General features: G+C 30.7%; 3 protein-coding genes and 1 long non-coding RNA gene across 6 annotated transcripts; all 4 read left to right on the top strand.

Moving 5' to 3' along the window:
• The first annotated feature begins 241 nt into the window (after nucleotides 1-241).
• LOC137808080 (protein NONRESPONDING TO OXYLIPINS 2, mitochondrial) lies at nucleotides 242-3,059 on the top strand. Of its 3 annotated transcripts, XM_090299628.1 has the most exons (4): nucleotides 242-539; nucleotides 635-753; nucleotides 2,563-2,603; nucleotides 2,875-3,059. In XM_090299628.1, the coding sequence occupies exons 1-3, from the start codon at nucleotides 403-405 to the stop codon at nucleotides 2,580-2,582; spliced, it is 276 nt and encodes a 91-aa protein (XP_090155754.1). In that variant the 5' UTR covers nucleotides 242-402; the 3' UTR covers nucleotides 2,583-2,603; nucleotides 2,875-3,059. The 3 variants fall into 3 exon arrangements, with proteins under 3 accessions (XP_090155754.1, XP_068465089.1, XP_090155753.1); XM_068608988.1 differs by lacking the exon at nucleotides 2,563-2,603; XM_090299627.1 differs by lacking the exons at nucleotides 2,563-2,603; nucleotides 2,875-3,059 and having other exon boundaries at nucleotides 635-973.
• LOC137808081 (uncharacterized) lies at nucleotides 1,360-1,702 on the top strand. Its single transcript, XR_011080649.2, has 2 exons — nucleotides 1,360-1,422; nucleotides 1,535-1,702. It is a non-coding gene; the product is annotated as an uncharacterized LOC137808081 (long non-coding RNA).
• Nucleotides 3,060-7,406: 4,347 nt separating the features above from the next.
• On the top strand, nucleotides 7,407-10,535 carry LOC137805950 (WAT1-related protein At5g47470). Its single transcript, XM_068605827.2, has 7 exons — nucleotides 7,407-8,066; nucleotides 8,146-8,211; nucleotides 9,012-9,128; nucleotides 9,280-9,526; nucleotides 9,694-9,855; nucleotides 10,076-10,227; nucleotides 10,317-10,535. The coding sequence occupies exons 1-7, from the start codon at nucleotides 7,876-7,878 to the stop codon at nucleotides 10,426-10,428; spliced, it is 1,047 nt and encodes a 348-aa protein (XP_068461928.1). The 5' UTR covers nucleotides 7,407-7,875; the 3' UTR covers nucleotides 10,429-10,535.
• Nucleotides 10,536-17,437: 6,902 nt separating this feature from the next.
• On the top strand, nucleotides 17,438-18,913 carry LOC137808079 (zinc finger protein ZAT4). Its single transcript, XM_068608987.2, has one exon. The coding sequence runs from the start codon at nucleotides 17,938-17,940 to the stop codon at nucleotides 18,778-18,780; it is 843 nt and encodes a 280-aa protein (XP_068465088.2). The 5' UTR covers nucleotides 17,438-17,937; the 3' UTR covers nucleotides 18,781-18,913.
• The last annotated feature ends 5,952 nt before the right edge of the window (nucleotides 18,914-24,865 follow it).

Below are 24,865 nucleotides of genomic sequence, written 5' to 3'. Positions count from 1 at the left end.
ATTTTCCTCTTCAATTTAGATGAACTGAATTCGTACACATTTTTTTTATTATTTGATTCCATTTTTAAAAATTTGGGCACAAAAGTTGTTTTTTTGGAATATCATGTTTTGATAATCCTACAAAAAAAGTTCCATAGAGCATGGGTTTTGACTTTTGAATCCCTATGGGAAGGTAATTAACTAAAAAGACAAGAGTAATTTTGGTTTATTTAAATTTGTGTGGGTGCATGTTGAAATCAGGGGTGTAGAAGAAATATCCATAAAAGGATGGGAGAAGCCAGACCCAACCTATCAAAAGTTCAACATTTAAATCTGGGAGATCCAATTTTTAAAATAATCTCTTAACAAAAAGCAAAACCCTAAACCTCCTTCTTGTTCCTCTTCCAATCTGATTCATCGTCAATGGCTTCCGCGTGCAGCAGAATCGCACGAACGTCAATTTCGTCCATAAAATCTGCCATTAGGTCCAATGTCCGCGCTTCTTCATTCTCCAAACCAACTTCAACCTCAGTTCCTCTCCGACAATCTTTGTTGACCAGGTTTATCTTGAATCAACTACTTTCTTTCGTTCTCAACCGCAAAAACTCTGAAATCTGAAATGTTCCATTTCGTTGTTGTGGTTGGTTCTTGGCAGGATTTCGCCGGAACTGAGATGCGCACAGTCGCTGTTGCCGCTGCACAGTGCGGTGGCGGTGGCGAGAATGACTTCGTGCTTGAGTGTAACTTCAAGAAACTGCCGATCGCTTTCTCAGGGTACTCTCTGCTGCACCTCTCCCGGCCTCTAATACTTTCTTTTTCAAAATTATTCGCAAAAGTTTCCGAATGTGTTTTGTTCTTTCTCACCATCGTTGTGAGCTAACTACAAACAATAGTATAAAACCTAATACGTTAATTAGGACCCATGTTTTGGTATTTCTCTTATGTAATTGAAAGTGTTTCATTTGAGTTTAATTGGCGAATTGGAGATTTCCAAGCTGATGTAGTTGCTGCTGCTTGTTAAATTTTAGCAACATTAGATACTTCTGCATTCAATGTTGATTGTAGATACTTAACAATGTATGTATGGAGAATGGAGAATAAGCGAAAAAATGTAATATAGATATTTTAGTAAATAGAGAGGGTGTTGGGAACGTTTCAAATTAGGAAGCTATAGATGATTAGCCATATAGATGACTAGCCAGCGCTTGTAGATAATAATCTAGATAATTTGTTCTGACCATAATTTATGGGGTTGGGGAGTTGCGGTCAAGTAGCTGGGTTAATTGGTTTGTAAAAAAAAAATGGAGGTTGTACGTAAGAGTAAAATTGTTTTAACAAGGAGTTTTGTCGCTCACTAACTGTAAAATTTGGTTCCTGCAGGCACATAGAAATTTGGATTTTGCGGGACAAGCCAATTATGGCGTATTGCTTCATTATCTATAAGTATGAAAAAACTTAGTGTTTATTTAGCATAATGTAATCTCTTTAACCAATATTATAATAGAGGTTTCTTTTTTGCTATTTTAAAAACAAAGTCTGTTGGCGGCTTCTGCAGATATTTGAAGTCTAAATTGATGCCCTTTGTGATAGTCGTCTTTTTTTTCTTCTTGTTGTGTGGGAAGTGAAAATGGGAGGGAGAAAGAAGTTAGATGATGAAATTGGCAAAACATATCTTGTATAATACTATAATGTCTATATTCATTGACAGTTTCCATTTCTTTTACTCTCCCCTCTCTTAATGTTTCATAAGCAAAGGAACTAATGATGTCCCACTTGTTTATGTAATCAATCGATCATTTTTGGGGTTTGATGATTTCTCTCGGAAAATCCGAAAATTTTTCCCTATCTGTGCAGAAGAAGCAAATTGGATGAGCATTTTGTTAGTGATATATTTTGATTTGCTGTCTCACTGCATTAATCACTATGTTCTATACATTTGTTTTACTACATAACATGGTGAGCTAGTCGTCCTGCATGATTTTTAGAAAATAGCCATTATGTTTACATGTAAAGCTTTTGTTAATGATTTCAGCTCATTACGTATTGATTGTACTCCATGTACTCTTCATTGATAGGCTGATGAGCCACCGAATTAAAACAATTAAACTTATAAATACTCAAATGTGTTTCCTGTCGGGTGATTATTGTTATCGAGGTTCCTGAAATTTTGAAAGAAAATCACCCTCAGTGAGGACTCCAGTTCTGTAGCACTTAAGCTGGGAATACCATTTCCCTAACTAATCACATTTGTAATTAATGCATGTCTAAAAATTTATTAAGCATGCAACAGACGGTGAGAGTGAGTGTACTGGTTTAACATGTTTTAGTGTTAGCAATGATTTGTTGGATTAAGTTTTCATCAGTGGTTGCCAGTAGTTGGTTAAAACCAATGAAAGACCTTATATTGGTACATAGAGAAATTAAAATCAGGCAGTGAATTGGGGATTGGTGCAATAGATAATTAAGGAGCCCAGACGCTTGAATGTTAATATTTGTTTTGCCTTAAAAGGTTTATGATATTTTTGAATTTCCCCTTTATAGTAAATAAATACAATACGATAACATAACTGCTACTTTCAGCAGATGGAATTGATGGGACGTGAGACATGCATGCGGTTTTTAAGGTGGGAGTCTTTTGTCTTTGCTGTCTGAATAGTTTGGAGAACCATCTTCTCTATTAGCATGTCTGACAATTTGTGCTTAAAACATACGTTTAGAGATGTTTGTTGTTCTTAAGCAAAGCAAATTGTATGAATGCCATATGAACTAGCTTATAAATTTCATTAACCCTTTTAGCCACCTAGACATCATTGCAACTGCGCTTATGGGCCTTTTGATTTATTTAGTTTTTTTTTACTCAAGCATATTGCTAACCGTGTCTTTATTTTATTTTAGAGCTTGGTTTATCAGTGCCAAGGTGAGACCTGCTAGAAGAGAGATTGAAGAAAGCCTGTATTTGTGAGGATATCTAGACGATTTACGTTAATACGCAGTAAGCGGCTGTATACACCGTGATTCTTTCAGTCTGAGAAAACGATTATTTAGCGAATAAAAGATACTCGCCCTGATTTTTACATTCATTCACCTAGTCGTGTTTGATACCCTTCTTTATTTTTAGGCCCAAGTTCTCCACTTCTTACAATTATTGCACTAATAAACCCCAAAAGACATTCTGAGTATGATGCATAGGGTATTTGATTGGCGAGTTTTTAAGAAAGAAAATGAGGAAGAACAATTTATTAGTTTTTGTAAATTAGAATTAGATCATACACGACTTGAAAAAATATTTTGTTTTAAAAATGATGTGAGAGAATATTTACAAATTAGTTTCTGGATAAGTTCATTTTAGTTCATAGAGAAATAAATATCAATTTTTTCATTTATCTATTTTGAAAGTCTTTGTGGAGTAGTCCAAATAAACCCTTTTTATCAAATCAGTGCCTACTCTTACTGCAACTTGATCTCTAACGAAAATGTCTCTGCCACTGCCAACTGTAAAGCCTCTTTTCCACTGCTACACTAACCACTGCATGCTTTGAATTCCAGTCATGATACAACAATGAATGAACAGACAACATATGTATGGATTTGAAAAATTTAGTTGGCCAAGGCATTCAGAATTTTCAATAAGACAATTGTTATTGAAATGGTTAGACTGAGTCTTAGATATTTGGAAATTGGAAACTAAATAGCGGAAATAGCTAGCAACAGTAGTGATGGCCAAGTTAGAACAGCCGTTGAACCATGGACGACTATTGTAGGAAGTTGTAGTTGTCCATCAATGAAACTTGGATAGAAAGAATTTGAAGATTTAGTTATTCGAGCTCCCCAACTGTCCCAATCCTGTACTTTCTCTCTTTGTTCTTAAGTAACAAACACTTCTATCTGTCACAAAATTTCTCCTGACTTCTTTCTTCTTCATTAATAAGATAATTCTTTGTCATTTCAAAAGAAACATCACCATTAGGGGTAACATTAAAAATAAAAAGTTAATAATAGAAATAGTCCAACATATCATTATCAAATTTTATGCTTGTAGCTAACAACTAATCAAAATGTCATTGGAAATTACTAAACTGATATGTAATTACAATCTTTTCTAATATACTTTAATTCTACAAAATTCTTCAATAGTACACTTTTGTTTCTCTTTGATTTAGAAGCATACAGGAAACACATTTGAGTACTTATAAGTTTAATTGTTTTAATTCGTTGGCTCATCAGCTTATCAATGAAGGGTACATGAGTACAATCAATCAATCTAATGAGTTGAAATCATTAAACATAATGACTATATTCTAAAAATCATACAGGACTGTTACCTCACTATATTATGTAGTAAAACAAATGTATAGAACATAGTGATTAATGCAGACAGCAAATCAAAATATATCACTAACAAAATGCTCATCCAATTTCCTTGAGTATGAGAAATGGAAACTGGTCAATGAATATAGGCATTATAGTATATATGTTCACAAAAAAAAGACAACTATAACAAAGGACATCAATTTAGACTTCAAATATCTGCAGAAGCCGCCAACAGACTTTTTAACATAGCAAAAAACGAACCTCTATTCTAATATTGGTTGAAGATATTATGTTAAACAAACACTAATTTTTTCATTCTTATATGAAGCACCAAAATTGGCTTGTTCCGCAAAATTCAAATTATATGCCTCCACTCCATAAACTATAGGTTACTGAGCCACACAATGCTGTCTTGAAGACTTTAAAAAAACTTACATTACACGGCATGTTGAAATTATGTTATCGTCAGAACAAATTATCTAGCTTATTATCTACAACCGCTGGCTTAATCATCTATAGCTTCTAATTTAAAATATATAGGGGAAGAAGGGTAGTAAACTTCTGTGTTCTGTTTCATAAAAAAAATGAGTAAAATAAGATTGAAAAATAAGTTGATAAAGTAAAACTTGAAAATATTTTATAGGAGATGAATACAAAATAGACGAGGAAAAAGATAAGTATGTATTATGACGATTTTTACAATTTTTTAAGTTATTTTATTTTTTATTATATAGACCAGCCGAAACACAGTATTATTTTGCGTTGGTTTTTTTATTTTATCATTTATATATAATTATATTTAATATTAAAAATTAAATAAAAAATGTCAATTAAATCAGAATAGCATATGTATTCACATTTTTTATTTTTATCATTTATATATAATTATGCTTATTATTAAAAATTAATTAAAAGATATCAATTAAATCAAATAATAAGAGATAAAAACTATAATTTTAAGAGAGATGAAGAATGAAAAAAAAAATCACTTCAAGTTTTAAGAATATTTTCACGTCTAATAAACTGTTTCACATTTAATAAACCGTTTCGTTTCCCATTTCACAAACTACCCCACATTTAAAATTTAAAATTGATAATTACTTTGATAGTATATTAGTTTTTTTAAATTTTTTTTTTCAATTAATTATAAAAATAATTAGTTATTTAATAAATATTTAAAAAACAGAAAATAACTTAAATATAAAAAAAACTCGTAACTCCACCTCTCTTTCAATTCAAAACCGCCCCACGTATACCAAATGTTTTAGAAAAAAATAGAAAATAATGCAATGTCCATGATAATGAAATAAAATCAAATATTGATATAAGGATAAAATAGAAAAATAACTGAAAACAGTTAAAGAGGGAAATCCCTTTATATATAGGTATATATATTATTAATTATTTTTCTGAAATCAGGTTCAACAATATGATTTTATGATAAATGTTGCAAGTATTATTTTTATATTTAATTTAGTTAAAATTAAATTATTAAAGCAAATATCATGAGTTTAGAGTTTAATAGGAATGTATAAATAATTCTACTATGGCAATCATTCAAATTTGTTATTTTGTATAAATTTTAAAATTATAAGAATTAAAAATTTATTATACTTATGAATTTGAAATGATGGGATGGCATAAAAAATCACATTGATTGGTAATATAGCATTTTCTCATTTTCCCTTATATTGCTGCTTCAAATGTAAAAATAAAAGAGAGTTGCTAAGAATTGTTTTTTTACTATTCGGTCATGATCGGGTTAAAATCCGATTATGAGGATTGGGTGTTTTCGATCCAAGGTCAGATTCATTAAACCTTTTTTTGGATTCATTAGCTCGGATCAGTTAAATCAGGTCATGTCAATAAAAGTCTAAAGTAGGCGTTTGATATTTAATGCATCCAAATCAATTCATTATTGTTTCTTTTTCACTCTAAGCAAAAACATAAACATAATTAGATACGGTACTCTGTACATTATCACCCTTTTAAAAAGATATATTGTCAGTTTAAAATATTGTTAGAAATTTCTGAAAAAAATCCTGACATCATGAACAAAAGTAAGTATTATTCTATGTAATATCTTACTGATTTGATCGTCGAAATCTTGTCAACAAGTGAAACTTTTCTCATCACACAATTATCTCCAAATATCCAAAGGCTGCAACAACGAAGGATTGATCAGGAGACCACCTCCAAAATCTGACCCAGAATTGTTGGCGAGAATTGTTTTATATCTTTAACGTTTGAACTCAATTATTTTTTATAAATAAAAATATATTAAAAACAAATAAAAAAGGAGTATTTAGATCCATAATTATTTTTAAATTTCGAAAGAAGCACAATTAGTAACTGAAAAGAAATATTGAAAAAGTATATTAATAAAAGTCATGTTTCAATTTGATTTAAAATAATATTAAAATACTTTAAGATAATAATCTAAAACTTTAAGATAATAAGTTTAGGATTTTTCTTGAAATTAAGATATCTTGATTGTAGGGTAATAAACAAATGTTATAAATTTAAGACACGAGTTCTATAAAACATCTCCATTAGAATATGTTCACACATAACATAAACTTGAAGACTTTGGTTTTGGTCTTATAAAAAAATGAAACATTAATCAAGGTGTGAGTCTTATATATAAACTCTAAGTGTGTATATATATATATATATATATATATATATATATATATATATATATATATATATATATATATATCTTTAAAAATTAGTCTGGAATGTAAATATTGGCTAAATACTCGAACGGGATAGCTAAATTTCATATAGTTACAATTTCATCGTAACTAACTATATTTTGGTTTAAATCGATTTGCAAACAGTAGATCAAACATAAAAAGAAACTAATTTAAAAATCATGGAGCTTTTTGGTTCATAACATTTTTTACTATTTATTTAAATAAATAAATAAATAAATATATAAATAGAAATTTAGAAGTAAAAACAATAATTTGGCGTGATATTCTAAATTCAAATTTGTTGTTGCAGGAAAAAAAACTGACTTGAGATGAAACAAAACAGTTCTGATGCAAAAGAAGTTATTTTGGAATAACATACAAAAAAAATAAATATCACAGTTAAAGTTACTTGGAAGAACAGAAAGGAACGGACAATCCCTCCCTATATCCAAGGAAAAGAAAATCTAGATTTAGATTCAGGGAACAACATTTGAACGTTAACCAAATCCCTCTATTTATATCCGAAAAAAAAATCAACAGAAAAAAAACTGAGAAAAGTAGGTATGCACGCGGTTAATATCTGATCTCAGGGATCACAACAAAAATTCTGTGAAGATGGGGAGTCAAAAAGAAAGAAAGTTTGGTAGAAGAACGTGAATGGTAAGAAGCTCAGTTCTGCAATTCTAACTCAGATTTCACATCCAACCAGTTTCGAGAAAAAAGAACATTGCTATTTTTGGTTTTTGTCGTTGTCTGTGATCACGACAATGATGCAATAAAGGAAGTTGAAGGGAAGGGAGATGAGAATGAAGAGAGGATAGGGTTGCATATATGTCTTCTCTTAATAACAGTTTGAATTTGATTTGCTGGGAGGAAATTTACGACGATGGTGAATGGAGGGCTGGTTGAAGATGTTGCAGTTATTGGAGGGTTGATAGGGGTGCAATTTATTTACGCAGGAAATGCTTTGTTGTTCAGTTATCTTATGTCTTTGGGCCTCGAATCTCTTACCATTGTCGCTTTTACTTCCTTTGCTACGTTCCTTATTCTCCTACCCTTTGCCTTCTATTATGAAAGGTTCATCTTCTTCTCCTTCTCTCTCTCTTTTTCAAATGCAATTTCATCATAAATTCATACATATATGCATCTTTTGCAGGTTTAGATGGCCCACCAAAGTTGGTTTCAAGTTGGTTACACAGCTTCTCTTTCTTTCACTTGGAGGGTAGGCAAATCTTATCACTAACTTCTCCATTTCCTTATTAAATTTTTCATCTCAATTTAGATGAACTGAGTCCAGCTCTTTATTCTTTTTGTTTAATTCTTTCGGGTGTAAAGTAGACATTTTTTATTTATTTAATTCCATTTTTAAAAATTCATGCAGGGAAAGTTGTTTTTGGTTTTTGAATATATCATGTATGTTTTGGTAATCCAACAAAAAAGTTCCATAGAGCATGCTGGGTTTTTACTTTTGAATCCCGGTTATGGGACGGAGTTTAAGGGTACTGCAAATATTGATGGTTAATTATTTTGCGGAATATTTGATCATCTGAATCCTAGAATTTCTCTGAACACAATCTTCCTGTGTCAGGCACCAAAATTGTGGTTATTTCCAACTGTTAAGTGCAAAACACCGTAGTTTGGACTAAACCCTCTATTTTAGGAAAACTTATTTTATAATTTTCTCTATGGATTTCAAAGACTTGCTTTATAACGAAAGGTGGTACTATTTTAAGGAATTTGATGAATGTAAAAGGACTTAAATTGTTGTATCGAAACCAGTGGCGCATGATGCGTTTTGGATTTAACAAAAAAATGACAAATCAAAATAACTTCTAAGAATTAGAGAGAGGGGTTAAAGTTGCATTTGAGAAAAAAAATAGTGTTTCAATAACTTGGAATCAAATTGTCACTCATTTTTTAATTATTATTTACCTTTTTTATTTCCTTTCTTTTGCTTACTCAGTTTATCCTTTCTTCTTTCTCTTGATTTAATTCATATATGGTTGGTATGATGAAATTCAGGGTAACTTTGTTCCAGTCTATATTCCTTAAAGGAATCAAGCTAACCTCGCCAGCAATGGGAACAGCCATGCCGAATCTTGCACCAGGTTTCATCTTCGTCATCGCATGGATTTTTCGGTAATATAATCTATTTTTGCATCAGCTTTATACTTTCATATTCTCTTAAAACTGAATATATATGTGTATATTTAGTTGAATAAAAAGGTGTAAGATTTTGGTAGTATTTATATAATTTGAATGCTTATTAATGAATTTTGATGTTAGGCAGGTTGGAAAAAGTGAACTTAAGCTGCACATACAGTAGAGTAAAAATAGTTGGCACATTGCTTTGTGTCTTAGGGGCTCTCACATTGAGCATAATGCAAAGCCTCTCTGTACCTCCTAACTCCTCTAAAGTGGGAACAATTCAATCTCCATCACCACCTCCAAATGTAACGTTTGACAGACAGAAGTTAATCGGTTGTCTCTATCTCTTGGTCGCAATCCTCATATTGTCAACCAACATTGTCCTACAGGTAACACACAATGAAATACAAAAATGAAATCACTCAAACAGTTTGCATTGAATTTCTTATGTATAGCGTGTCTTGTTCCATATCCTTGTGACTTTTACATCGAAGAATTGATTTCTTACTTCTCATGTTTTCAAACATGCTATTACAGAAAATTGTGATTCTTGTAGGCCTTTACTCTAGGAGATTTTCCTGCACCGATGTCCTTGTGTTCAATAACTTGCTTTCTTGGGACATTCATGACTGTCGCAGTTCAATTAATTGAAGATCACGAATTCAAAACTGGTTGGCCACTTGTGAGTGTCGCAGACATGATTGGCTATTCTCTTGTGGTAATTTTAATCTGGTCTCATTTTCCAATTCATCATACGGTTATCCCTTTTGATAATTTAGCATGTGATTGTATAATGTAGCTTTTAAAGTCCTGTCCAACTCAATCTTATAAAATCGATTCTTAATAATTTATATAGTATGAAATGCCTATGTTTTTTTTTTCTTACTTGGTTATACAATTTACTAAGTAATAACATTTTCGTAAATTATAATGCACAGGCAGGTGTAGTGAATGGAATATGCCTGAGTGTCAATTGTTGGGCACTTGAGAGGAGAGGGCCAGTGCTGGTGTCCATGTTCAGCCCTATTGGCACAGTCTCCTCAGTCATTTTCTCAGTTGTTACTCTAGGACAGACCATAAACACTGGAAGGTACTTTGATAATATTCCTAGCTACATAGCTATTTATTTTTTTGTTTCATATCATTTCTCAACTACAGTATCTTATTACTGTATTGCAGCTTAGCGGGTATGTTCCTGATGTTCACTGGGCTCTACTTTGTGCTTTGGGCCAAAGGGAAAGAAGGTGGCTTAGAGAGTGAATATGATGAAGAGAAGCCTCTCTTAAGTTGACCTTCTTTCAAATGTCAAAAGGAGTAGTATCATAGTATGTAGAATGTACTTATTTTATACATTAGAAACAGAGTAAATGAAATAGAAGTTTATTCAGAAGGGTTTTCAAAAGTGTTATATATACGCCAATCTTACTTCTAATCAAATACGTGACGCAATTAGATTAAAGTGGTTAATGACAATTAGTATGTGCCAACAAGCAGCGTAATACACTTTGAAATATCAGAAATGGTAAATAGTACTACCAAACAATTTTCACACCAATGATATTATGTGTATCTGTTCTAAAGAAAAAAACAAATATTACAGTTGTGCTTGAAGGAAATCGTCTATGGGTGATTTTAAAAGGAACTCATAACATTTTGTCGTGTGTTTTTCTGTTGTATTCAATTGATTTTCACAGCACCCAGCATTTTGCTTTAAATAATGAGGCATGTCACATGACAAAGTAAGCTCTAGATGTGTCCAACAAAGTGTTCTACCACAGTTTAACTTTTTGGCAGAACCATGTTCGTGAAAAACAGCTTTTTGAATTTCTCTTGAGTACTCTGAAAGGAGGTAGAGGCTTATTGACAACTAAGATTTTGCTCCTCTTTAATTCTTGAGCTAGCTAGATATGGCATAGGATGCAACTAAAGCAACTCGATGCAGCAGCAGAGGATCTTGTGATGCCATTTTTGGGACCACCACAGTGCTTTGCACATTGTGAAGAATTAAGCCTTTTTTTTATTTAAGGACAAAATATTTAAGATTTTAGCATGATTTTGTTAAAGAAGTATAATAGAATAAAGAAAATGGACATGCAAAAAGATTGAAAACATAATCAACGCTATCTAACAAGTTTATATATGGTGGGCATTTTTTGTGGCCTGTCAGATACATAAATGACATGAAGCTAATAATACTAAGGGAGGTTTTCGAAAGTTCACTAAAATAACTTAAGTGGTGGATATTAAAAGTGGTAAAGCCACTTTTCGTGACTTGAAAGAGTCAAGAATATTAATCAAACATGTATAGCAAATTTTGATGGTTCAAGTTTTCTACTTTTTTGCTACCAATAAATATAAATGTTGAAGGAAGGAGAAAAATCTCTTACGATTTTTGCGGCGAGACATTAGAGATTATAGAGTCTCTTTTTAAGCTCAACCAATCAATAAAAGTATCTTCTTCTGTATTCCTTTACTTTTGGAGAGTATCATTGCTTTCTCCTTCATTCAAAGAGAAAACACAATTATCGCCCACTTAATAATATCTCTCATTTTTAGTAATTTTTCCTTATTTTATTATTTTTTTCAAATTTATTTTAGTTATATGATGTTATTTTAATATCTCAAATACCCAAAGGATCCCTGCACGAGTCTGTTGATGTTATATAAGCACATATTCCAAATTAAACACATACATAAGGTTAGAAAGTTTATAAGGGATATATTTTTTTACATGAAATGGATATATCTATATTTTTTAACTTAATTATTATTTTTACTAAATAATTGTATATGACAAAACTTATATCTTGAATGAATTCGAGTAAAAATTACGTGTAGACTTGTGTAAACATACTCATAAAATATGGAAGAGAGTTATACATGTTCAATTCTATTTGACATTAAAAATAGACATATCACCTGTTTTTTTTCACATATCTCTCATTAGTTAAGACGCATTAAATTAACTTCTTCAAAACCAAACTTGTTATATCGCATTGATTTTGACTCAAGTCAAAGTAGAGAGTGTTAAATAACCTAAATAAACATAATTTTGGATAAATGTTTACATATTTGGTTGATATATTGTCTTTAAATCAAAGGTTTATTTTGAATGTAAGCTAATTTTTTTGTGTTTGGTTAAAAAATGTTATAGAGTATCTTGAGATTATTTAAGTCCTTTTACAATAAACAAATATAACAACACAATTTTTTCCACAAATTAAAATTATCTTACGCATAAATTAAAATAAATAATTTTAAAAAAATTGTATGATAGTTTCCATTAAGTACCCAAAACCGATATGAATGAATGGGCATAATGTGTGAAGTTTCTGGGTGAGTGATGTCATTCTCTTATGGTGTTTTTATTTGGTTGGAGTTCCAGAATTGCAAAATATTGCTTTAAGAGGTGCTTCTCTTTTGTAGTTTCCATGGGTAGGTCTTCAATGTTCAATCACAAGTCACAAAAGTTAGGCTACTGAAAACACAATTTTCAGAATCAGACACTCCATGTGCAGTGTTGCACAATATTAATCTATTCTCATTCCTTTCAAAAGGCTACACAACCAACTTCTCACCCAAAGGGACCTTCTAACCTCACATCTAATTTTCTACCACTGTTACCATTTTTTTCTCTATATCAGATAGTTGCCCAAAAATTCAAGCTCAACTAATCCAACAGTTTTGGCTCATCATTTCCCAGATCGTCAAAGTCTATCATGGATAAAATGTCAATGCCACTTACCTCTCCGTAATGTTTCGATTTGACTTCTCACCCCCTCTCTATTTTTATTTATTTTTTAGAACACCCGAAATTTGCCTAACTTTCCAACTCAAAGCCACCACAATTGGTTTACCCTCTTATGAAAACCAAGAATTTTGGTAGAGGTTGGATCTGTGTTGTGTTTAATGCAATTGAACAAACCTCATAGCTATTTCTTTTCTCCACCATTTATTTATTAATTGCATTTGCCGGCGTTGATCAAGCAATTACTAGGGATTCGGTAACATGCCAACAAATTAATAAATAGTAATGCAAGTTGTGCATTCCATGCAACAGCAATTTCTCATTCACCCACCAAACCTCCATCTTGTACAATTAATTCACTAGATACTCTTATCTCGCTAGATGGTTTTTGATTAGTAGATTAATCAACTGATGATCACTTTTTTAATGCAATGAATCTGGTGGTGATTATGAATGGTTGAAGGGTGGAGCCTATGTGAGGGTATTATTCCACCCTCTCTTATCTCAGCATAATCTGTAAACGATATAAAAGTATATAACCATGATTTTTTATGACTGTTTCTTATGCTTATACTAAATAGGTAAAGTAATTATCAACATAATTATGTACATGTTTCAGAAAGAGTGTGTTAAAGTAATAATGTATTTTTTGAGGATCTTGTTGTTGTTTTATTTTTGGGTTTTGTGTTTTGTAGCTATAGCAGTTTATATAGGTTGGTTGCAGTTCCAGCAGACAAGGGGAACAAAAGGGAAGGACACTTCTAGTTTTGTAGGCCATTCCATAATCTTGACACATGTCTCTCATGTTTGGTCTATTCCTGTTGCACCGAAGGGTGGTCCCTCGTGACTCATCTCTTCTTCAAATGCAAAAGCAATGCCTCATTGTTGTCATCATGCCTGTCATAATATACTTGACTTGGAAGCCAAAAACAAGCATTTGATAGGTAAGATTTAAAGGTAGGTTGGTTCTTTTTTTGGAGCAAACCAAGTCTCAAAGTGCATCACATTTTTCATTTTTCTAAGCATGTCTTCCCCTTATGTGACCCGACTTGGTGTCATAGATATATTACCCTATATTTATTTCATTCCCTAGTGAAGTCAAACTCCTCAAAGGATGAAAATTTGCAAGAGCAGAAGTGCAAGGAAAGAGTTATGTTGTGTAGCACTCTGTGTGCAAAAAGCAAAATCAGCAAAAAGATTTATCATTTTATATTTGTTGTTCGAAAAGCATTTACTATTTGGTGTTCAGTTTGAATACAGTAGCAATTTGATGTAATTATTTATTTGGTGTCACAAGACATGAATGATTTAAAGTAGCAGCATCTTGTAATTTGAAATCGCTGCATGTTAATTAATATGGTAAACACAAGACTGGTATTTATCACTGTCACAGAATTTATACTGGGGTAAACCAACTACTACTCATGGATGCTAGCAGACTTTGATGTTCTGTCTTACCTATACCTTTTACTTTTTAGTGATTTTACCCAAATCATTTAATATGCACAATAATTATAACCCTTTTTTTTTATTTGTTAGATGGTTCTTTTAATTTTTGTGGAGTCACACCAACACATTTTTTTTACACATTAACATGAAGCTGAATAGCTCAACGGATTAGCTATCTGTTTAGAATTTTCCGCAACTATCTTCATATAGTAGTTTCACTCATTCAAGGGAGATTTTGTCTAAATGTCACGTTCATGAAGGTTTGTGACATGACCTTCAGTAACAATTAAATTGAATATGGAAAATTTGAAAAAAAAAAAGAATGATCCATATATTAGCATTTAGGTTAACATTGCTTAAGTTAAAAGGCACCCTCTGTTTAAAATACGTTCCCTTTTTACTTTAGGCGTATGCAGAGTTCCAATTATATCTTTTCCAGTACCAGTTGCATGCTTTGTTGAATGTTGAAGTAAGTAAAGAGAGTTTGAGAATTAAAACAAGTGCATAGTGTAAAGAGGCAATTATAGCCACAGATTTTAAGAATTTTTGGTACCCTGTTCAGATAAGAATTTGTCCTTAGAACGTTAAGTCTTGATTTCTATAAATGTGACTTGTGTAGATTTAGATGCTTCTAACTGTTTACACTGTCGTATTCACCTTGTTTGCATCATTGCGTGACCAGAAAGCTTGATGCGTACAAAAATTTAATGACTGTTCTTTCCATGCTTAAAATTTCTCTTACCATAACAATTAACTTAAGTATTAATGTGAACAATCTATTGAAGCAAGGTACACTGAAACAAAATCAACAATGTGAAATCAGTAGTATCTTAGAGTTTTTTAATCTATTCTACATGTAGAACAATGAAGTAGAAGTAGATTCGAATAGTTGATGTTACAAGCAACTGCAATCAACTTTTACTGTATCCAACTACTAAGTAGGTGTGACTTCAAGTTAAAAACCAGGACTTGATTTTAGAATAGGAAGCTTCTGTCATAAAGTGGTTGTAAATGCTTTAAACTTCACCATATGATGGATAATAAGGAGGCTTCTGTCAATTGTTGAAAATGATTGAAATTTGAAGATATTAAATGTTTTTTTCCCTTTTCTAATTAACTTTTGATTGATTAATTGAAAAACAAAAGTATTAAAGGAAGAGTATAAGAAAAAAATATTTAATTGATTTTATTTTTTTTATTAAAATTGAAGTGGAAAATTAACGGGGCGTATTTTTAAATTAAAAGTTTAAATCAATGTATATGTAGTATAACAATTAAACTCACCAAGTAAACATTTAAATACATAATCATATTTGTTTAAGTATGTATTAAGGATTTGAAGAGCTAATTATATACAGAGGAATATATATTATAATAATATAATGACTCATATGTTTGAATAACTTCATTATTTAAAGATTACATAAAAAAAAAGTAATTATATAACTGACATAATTTTACATGAAAAATTGTTTGTGCAAGCACAAATAATTATTTAGAGAATTCTTTCACTTAAAAGATTTACATTGCAAATATAAGAATCGATGAAGAAAATATTTCTAGTATAGATTAATTGGAAGATTTACAAAATTAAATTGAGCAATAATCTTAGCATTATAGTATTTTTCTAAACATATATAATGACATCATAAGACCTATAAAATTAAAATGCCATTTTTTACTACAAAATGTAGGACAAAGAAGAAGAAACCAGAAATTATGTTATTTCTTTCCATGTGAAGGGGCCAAATTTCTTGCCACATACATATCCATTAAGATGAACCCAAATGATTTTGATTTCATTTTATACATTGAGAAGAAGAAGAAAGTGTGCATAGTTCTTTTTGTATTTTATATGATAAAGCGTGTAGCCACAATAAAACTTGGTTTTGAAGGACCTACTTGCATGATTTGTGTTTTAGTTTGTTCCCAGAGTTATTCCACTCCGGAATTCATATGAAATGAATGTAAAGTTAGTGCATAGTCTATTAAGTTGTAACCATTGAGCAGCATGGCATTTTCCAAATATGATTGCTACATGTTAGGTAACCACAAATTGGCTACGCGCACCTGTCAATTTATTTTCAACATCTTAGTAATTGGTATAACCTTTCAAAATCATGTTCCATTAAATGCTTTATGAAAGATAAAAAAAAAATGGCACTAATAGAACAGTGCAGTGTTGTTTTGATTTGTTTCTCCTCCACAGTGGTCCAGGTATGGGAAGGTTTGAAGTGGCAGAAGCATTTGTACTTGGATGGTGATTCTTGTTGCGAGTGGCTGAAAGAAGTTAGAGGTATAGTGTAGGAGGAAAATTGTACCAAGTAGATACTTTATTTGTTGATTTTCGTAAGGTGGAAGTTTTTGTAAAACATGAATTAGTAAGAGGTTGTTGAGGAGCATCATCATCATCAGTGTCGTGACATTTCTTCTTGTTTCCATTAGGGGTTGTTGGATTTTAAGTCTCAAATAATATTGAAAGGCATCTTAGGCACAAGTTTATTTGAGTTCAGTTAGCTACATTCATCAAATCTCTACTAACCAATGTTTATATATACACTATTTAAAATTAAATCAATTTATTCTCATATAAATTAATAAACATAAACAAGTGTAAAAGTTACATCTACAGTTTTTTTTTATTATATAAGGGAGAATCCAATCTTATTTTTACATGCAGAAAAGTTATCACATGATAGGAAAATTTTGGAAACAACAATTTGTATCAGTAGCGTCATATTGTATTCAATGTTACATTTTGGTTACATTTTGCAATCAGAATTTAATAGAACCAGCAATCATTCAGGATTAGTGAGTTGCACATCACAACCAAATAATTATTCATAATCACAGCTTCCATTCCAATGAATAATGAATATATATTTCAGGGTCCCATAGGTTTTTGTTTCCCATGTAATTCTGGTGATCCAACCTAGACATACATACATAGGAAATTTGCCAAATAGGGTGCAGAAATCAGGAAAATTACGTCAGCTCAGAGTAAGCACGTAGTAATATTTAAGATGCAAGTTTTATTGTATCTTATTTGATAATTTGGAAATAAAGTTTTAAATATGCAGTTTGATTAGATACTAAGAGGAAGAGTTTGTGTGTTTGAAGGATGGAAAGTTAGTAAAAATGGTAATGTTTGGGTTGATTGAGTTTTGAGTTGAGATAATTAGAGGAGGCAGTGGTTTGTGAAAGCAGTTTTGCAATTGGGATTTGGAGAGCCCTGGAAGCAATAAATGGAAAAAGGTTAATGGAATTGGGCAGCAAGGTTTGCATGTTACTTATGGCTCTTTCTCTGTTGAGGATCACACTTTCTTAATTTTGGGCGCTGAATAATTAATGCGACTGTTATAATGTGTTTTGACATTTTAGCTCGCACACACAAGTCATATTTTATTGTAGGCCAAAGAAAATAAAAATCATAGTTTTGGGGTGTGTCTTTTGGTGGAGGAATGCTTGTCACCTACTCCTTTTAAGTTCCCAATTCCCCCAAAAACACTCTTGTGTGTGAGACACCACAACAACAACAACCAATAACAATAACAACAGAAGAAGAAGAAGAAGTAGTAGAAGTAGCAGTGGTGGTTGCTCCTCATGGATAATAGACACAAATGCAAGCTTTGTTCAAGGTCTTTCACCAATGGCAGAGCCCTTGGGGGTCACATGAAGGCTCATCTCGCTACTCTCCCTCTTCCTCCAAAGCCTCAAACTTTAACCCACTCTTCCTTCACTTATTCATCTTCCTCAGACTCTGAGCAAGAACAACTCAAAGAACAAGATTCTCTTAGTTACGCGCTCAGGGAGAATCCTAAGAAGAGCTTCAGAGTAACGGATCCTGAAGACAGAGAGAGCGAGACCGAGTCAAAGAACCCAACTCGCCAGCGATCCAAGCGGAACCGGAAATCGGCCATGCTGAAGCTCAGCTTCGTGGTGTCCACACCTCTCATCACTGCCGAACCCGAACCTGTAAGTTCAGTCTCCGACACCTCCCCGGAGGAAGACGTAGCCATGAGCCTCATGATGCTCTCCCGCGACACGTGGAACGTAGTCCCCAATGCAGGTCCACCGCAGAGATCAAAGAGGCACTGCACGGGATCAGAGACCAAGCTCAAGAAACTCCGCGGCAAGTACCTCTGTCACACTTGCGGCAAAGCCTTTCGATCCTCTCGGGCCTTGGGGAGTCACAGAACCATTTGTTGCCGTCAAGAGCAAGTTCAAAATCAAAACAACAACAATAGTATTAAGGTTTTTGAATGTCCCTTTTGTTACAAGGTGTTCGGCTCTGGTCAAGCTCTGGGCGGACACAAGAGATCTCATCTAATCCCTTCATCATCTTCAACAGTTAACGATTCCCTTAAATTCAAACAGACCTTCATAGATCTCAACATGCCGGCGCCGCCAGAAGAGGACGACCTTAGTGTTGTCTCTGATGCCTAATTTTCATATCTTTTAATGGTTTTATGTTTAGTTGTTGCTGCTAGAGTGATTTTTTTTTTCCTTTTTTATATAAAAGTGGATGAGAATATTGCATTATGTTTATTCAGAGATGAAATGCTTTTGATTCTACAAAGGTGGCCTGAGTATAAGTTAAGTGTTTGTTTGTTTGTTTTTACTTTTTTTATGTATGACTAGAGTTAGTTATAACTTACACATGGTGAATTACTAGTTAACAGGTGAATTTGATTGGGTTGTTGAAGACAACTTGGTTCATGGTACTACAAATCTTAAACATAGTTTCAATGCAAATTTGAGATGTGGTTGTGACCAATAACTCTGGCCTTTCAAGTACTAAAGCGCCGCTGCAGTTCTGTTTTAATGCTTTGCTTCTGTTCTGTCCTTCCAGCTTGCACTTTTGGTTAGAATAAATAAATAAATGGGTTTCTTTTCTTTCTTTTTTAAATCCTGCTTCCAATTTGGCTTCTTTTCTGCTTGTATTGAGGACTTGGCGTGAAACGTGAAAGCAATGATTCCTAAGATGGAGTTGGAGTTAGAATATAATAGAACTGTATGTACAGTTCATTTATTTATTTATTTTTGGAGTTTCAGAGATAATTTTTTAAACTCCCTTCAATTCCTGAATAAGCTTTTGGTCTTTGCTGGGATAGGGATAGGGATAAGCATATTTTTGTTTTATTATGTAGACTTAATCTTCCTTGAAAAGTTCAAAGTATAATCGGGGTAAAAGGAAGAGACCCGTAATATTCCTGTGGAAGAATCGGTCAGATTTATGATTTGATAAAAGTATATGCCCATCAAATGCTCTTCCTTCAAATAAATTTATGAATAAACTAGATGTAAACAACGAGGAAGCAGTGGCTTTTTTTCTGTGCATGTGATAAGTTGCTTCACGAGAATTTGCTTAAACAGTGACAGTGATCCATTGGTTTTTTGGTGTTGGGTTTGGTCCCAAAGCAGTATAGGAACGTGAAGGGAACATGAATCTGAATTATGGATTATTGATTTGGATCCTTTAAGATAGAGTTTGGGTGAAGAAAAGCAAAAGAAAGTGGGAAAATAGGACAAATGAGAAGATGCTGCAGCGTAATTGGGATTGGAGCTTCAAATTTGTTCATTAGATAAGATGAATAAAAGACAACATTTACGTTACAAAAAAATCTCTTCTATTTCCAACCTAATTCTCATTTCTGTTTCCTAATCTATACGTTTTACAGTTCATTTTGCATTTTGGCACAGGATTCCCATTTTACCTTTTTCTTTTCTTTTCTTTCTGCTACAGGTCCCCACCCAATTAAGGCAATGTTAGGAGTTTCAAATTATGTTTATAAAATAAAATCATTTCAAATAAATTTAATTATGATCATGGATACACATTTCATATATATGATTTCATTTCAAACTATAAATATACTTTTGATCCAGTAATAATACTACTTGAAAGAAATAGGACAGTATTTTTAAGTTGGTTGTAAAAATAAATGTAGTTTGGTAAAGAAGGGTTTGATACATGAGTAAAATCATCACAGGGAAGTAGGAGGTGTATTAAGTTATTGGCAAAAGGATTATGATATTTGAGTGTTGAGAATCTTGAAGAGGGCCCTCACAAGTAATTAAGGAATATTGGATAGCAACTAGAGAAAGGAATTGAGAGTGAAAATGTGAAAGGATTGTGTAAACATGCAGTAATCAACATGATTCACCTATGGCAAATTAACTCAATACTCTTTCATTTGGATAAATTAGAGCTTCACAGAATCTCAGAAAAAATGAAGTTCCCATGGGTTGGAAGAGAATATAGGACTAGTGAAATCTCTTTCACACTAACTAAAGCATCAAAATGTCATTTACTGCAAAGAAGGGTATGTGAAAAAGACATGTCAGATCATTAAGTGTGCCTTGTAGGACACTTGGTCAATGTTCCTTAAAATAAAAGGATTCTCATCTATGACTGAAATCTACAGTGACCACTTATAAACTAAAGAGATAAGGGATGCCATTGTAATTTCTCCAATAACATGGAATGCTAAGTTATAGAAATGGCCTAAGATAAAATTTAAAAATCACTAAAGTGATGATATGAGTTAGAGGGGTATAAATCACAAACACTCTCTAAAGAAAACTAAACTAAGCATTAATTAAATTAATCACTACATGCTTAGTTTTCGTTAAAATAACATAAATTCAATTTTTATGTGTTAAAAAAATGAATAAAATTTCACTTACAAAAAAATATACGTTTAATATTGTTTTAGATTAAAATTGGTGATAAAGACTTATTTATTTCCATTATAAATAAACCAGCATAAATATAATTATAAATTTTAATATATAAAAAGAAAGTACTAATTTATATTCTCGTGATTTTGTAACAATAATTCTTCTTTAAGTCTTAATTTTTAAGTGAAAGATCAAATAAAAAAAATCTGGTGTGACAATGTATTTCACCTTCTCTTTTAATGAATTTATTTATTAAATTATAACAACAATTCACTAAAATTATATGATTTAAATTTTTTTTAAAATAAATTATCCAAATTTCTTGAGTTTTAAAAAATTACATAAAAAAAACAACTAATATTATGTATGTATGAGACATTAAAAATATATAATATATAATAAAAAGTTCATAAATACAAATATTATATATATAATTTGTTTATCTTTTGATAAAGTAAGTTTCTTTTTATTATATTTGAAAATTGAGTTTTATTTAGTGTTTTTGAGAAATCTCATTCAATAAATTTGTAAACGAGAATAAATTTGTAAACGATGATCCTAAAAAATGAAGAATGTGATCTATATATAAGTAAAAAGTATCATTATCATCATCATTATATAATATCGTTATAAAAGCAAAACATTTATTTAATCTTCACATATATTATTGCAATCTTTGTTTATTTTGATTACCTTGTTGTCAATTGATGTCACCATTGCAAATGATTAGTCATCATTCCAAGTGTTTCAATGTTTTTCAAATTCAGTTTTCTATGGAAGAATGTCAATTATTACAAAATTGCAAAATAAACATAAAAAATATACACATGTTGGCAATTACCTATTTGTATAGGTATCTGTTTGAATGTTTTCTTTTTATATCTTCATTGAACTATAAGGTTTCCCTTAAGTTACGTTACTTTTAATATAACAAATAATTATGATGAAATTTACTTAGCATTTTTTGAAATGATGTCTAATTAAGTAGAATATTCAGACATACATGTATTTTTGTGTCACACATAAATAAAAAGGAAAATACCTAATTTAGAGATAAAAAAACTTCTTTATTAACAATATTTTTGGTAACATTTCCATCTCCTCTCCTTCAAGGTGTCATTCTTTAATAAGAATTTTTGTGGAAGTTTAAGAAACACCTCTTGACAAAGCAACATACAATTGACCCATGACTAAAAAATATTGCGTGGAAGGTAAATCCCAACACTGGGTATAATTTTTCCTATGATTTAGTTATAGTAATTGCAAAACTTAGTTTAAAAGGAAATTATCTCTTAAGAAACACAAAGGAAAGATCTTCACTTTCTGTTGTTTTATGTTTAAATGCTTAGTAAAAGATATTTTTTTTCGAACATAATGATTTGTTAAGATTTCAACATTCAACAACATGTTCATGTACCCACAACATAGTAACATTATCTCATTACATAATCCAGATTTAAGATCTATGCTTCGCAATAACATTAATGATGCACCTTTTTAGCAATGACATGTCATATGCAGTAATAGAGTGCAAATACTCTTGTTGGTATAAATTATGTGTGTCTCTTTCAACCTCGTCAGATATGATAAATTATGTTATTCTCTTAGAAGTGATCAATAATCATGTCAATAAGTTTGTCGACATCTTCATTTTTTTTAGTCGATATGGTTCTTTGAACCATATAAGATGCATCCAATGTATGAAATTTCAATTGGGAAAATATTTTTTGTATAACTTTTTGTATTGAATCTCATTCCCATGATATTGCTAGTTCATGAGTTATTTTTACCATTCATTAAGATTTGTAGGTTCAATACATCTCCGATGTATATGAATTGTGATATTGTGATGATTACACGTTTCATTATAAATGTAATACCTTTTTGTTATTCCATAAATGATATTTAACAATACATGTATAAATCATTTGTGTCTTTGTACCTTTTTGAACAATTACAAGAAAATTCTCCTCCTAATATCATCATTTTTTCTCCAAATAGAACACCACAATGGAGAAAATACTTTAATGATCCATCTAATGTTTCTAAAACATATCTTTTAGTCATGAGTTTATGGTTTAAAGTTTATAATTTAGGGTTTAAGATTTAGAAGTAAAAGTAAATTAGTAAAATACCACAAATAAAATTATAGTGATAAAAGTATACTAATCACGTCAAATATTACTTGATCTTATTTTATTATCATTAGATTCTTAAAACATTTATGGTTTAAAAATATAACCTCTCATGTTAAATAAATAAATAAAATTATATTTAAAATAAAAATAAATTTATTTATACAATAAGAATTACAAATAATCTAAGAAGATTGCATGTGTAATTTTCATGAAAATTTTCCCATTTAAATAAAATTTACATTGTAACACTTAAGAAAAATGAAGGAAAATTATAAGTAAAAATCACCATAAATAAAATTTTGATCATGAAACAATATTAATCACATGCAGTTTTACTTAATATATTGCTTTATTATTATTAGATCCTTTAAACCTTTGTGTATATTAAAAAAAAGGATTAAAAGGAGACTAAAAAATTGATTTTTTTTAATATAAAATGACTAAATAACATTTGAGTTTGACTCCAATAATAATACACACTAAGCTTATTAGGAATTTAATTCCAATATATTATACTTTTGAAAAGGAGTGATAAGTTTTAAAATTTAACTAAGTCCCAAACCTAGAAATAATCAATCAACAACCCCAAACTTATGTGGGTCCCTCTAAATAATGAAAAATATTAATTAAAGTGGTCAATAATAGTACAATAGAGAAATAGAATACCATGAGACAAAAATACATATTCTGTAAAAAAAACATGCATACTAAATTATCAACAAATTAATTAAGAAAGAGTAAAAAACATATCTTCTTGTAAATTAAAAATATCTATCTTTCAATGTAAACAAATCCTTTTTCTTTTACTTTTCACTGACATGAACTCTATAGTTATCCAATCTAAAGCAAACATTAAAGTAAACAAATTGCATGATATTCCCCGAATTTCAAACCTTATATAATTATATAATAAACACATAAACATGACATAACTTCACTAATAAAAATGTGAGGCATACATTGTTCAAATCTACACCTTTGATCACGGAATTCGACTTATCTACTTTACCTTACTTTACTTATTTCGCAACTCTTCAACGACTCCAGTATTATTTAATAACTACATAATATATTAAATGTCAAGAAAATAACTGTTAAAATACCGTATTATCATTTTTTTAATATTATAAATAATAAATTTTAAGAAATAATTATATACACAAAAATAGGTATATCTCTGTTAAGATACCGTATTATCATTTTTTTAATATTGTAAATAATAAGCTTTAAAAGATAATTATGTACACAAAATAGGTGTATTTCTTTATATATTGTTATTATAAAAAATAAAAATTCATATGTTTTTTGTTTTTACACTAACAATTTGTAAAGATTTCCCATTTAAACATATTAAAGTGATTTAAAGCTTAAAGAAAATCAAATTTATAATACCACCAGATTTGGATAAAAGATATTTTTGTGAATATTTTTATAAAATATGTTTGATTTTTACAGTTAACATTATTGTATATAATTAGGATTTTTAAATATAAGTTTAATACTTAAAAATTCTAAATATAGAAGATTAAAAAAAATCAAAGACTAGATACTAAGATCTGAAAAACCGAGAATTCGTATAAAAGATGCGCATTAGGCAAACATCGATGAGACCTTTCTGATTCAAGAACAATTTTTAACAACAAAAGAAGTTTAATATAATTTAAATTTAAAATGAAAAATATAAATTAATTCTTAAATCGATTTGAATA

The sequence above is a fragment of the Phaseolus vulgaris genome, chromosome 3, assembly GCF_051622355.1.
Source record: "Phaseolus vulgaris cultivar YP4 chromosome 3, ASM5162235v1, whole genome shotgun sequence".
NCBI lineage: Eukaryota > Viridiplantae > Streptophyta > Magnoliopsida > Fabales > Fabaceae > Phaseolus > Phaseolus vulgaris.
Note: the sequence above shows the minus strand (reverse complement) of the source record. Positions and strands in the feature narration are given on the sequence as shown.

Coding starts and splice junctions, on each gene's coding strand:
- LOC137808080 (XM_090299627.1), top strand. CDS start 403: ATGGCTTCCGCGTGCAGCAGAATCGCACGAACGTCAATTTCGTCCATA. Junction 540..634: donor CGACAATCTTTGTTGACCAG/GTTTATCTTGAA, acceptor GGTTCTTGGCAG/GATTTCGCCGGAACTGAGAT.
- LOC137808079 (XM_068608987.2), top strand. CDS start 17,938: ATGGATAATAGACACAAATGCAAGCTTTGTTCAAGGTCTTTCACCAAT.
- LOC137805950 (XM_068605827.2), top strand. CDS start 7,876: ATGGTGAATGGAGGGCTGGTTGAAGATGTTGCAGTTATTGGAGGGTTG. Junction 8,067..8,145: donor TTTGCCTTCTATTATGAAAG/GTTCATCTTCTT, acceptor CATCTTTTGCAG/GTTTAGATGGCCCACCAAAG. Junction 8,212..9,011: donor CTCTTTCTTTCACTTGGAGG/GTAGGCAAATCT, acceptor GATGAAATTCAG/GGTAACTTTGTTCCAGTCTA.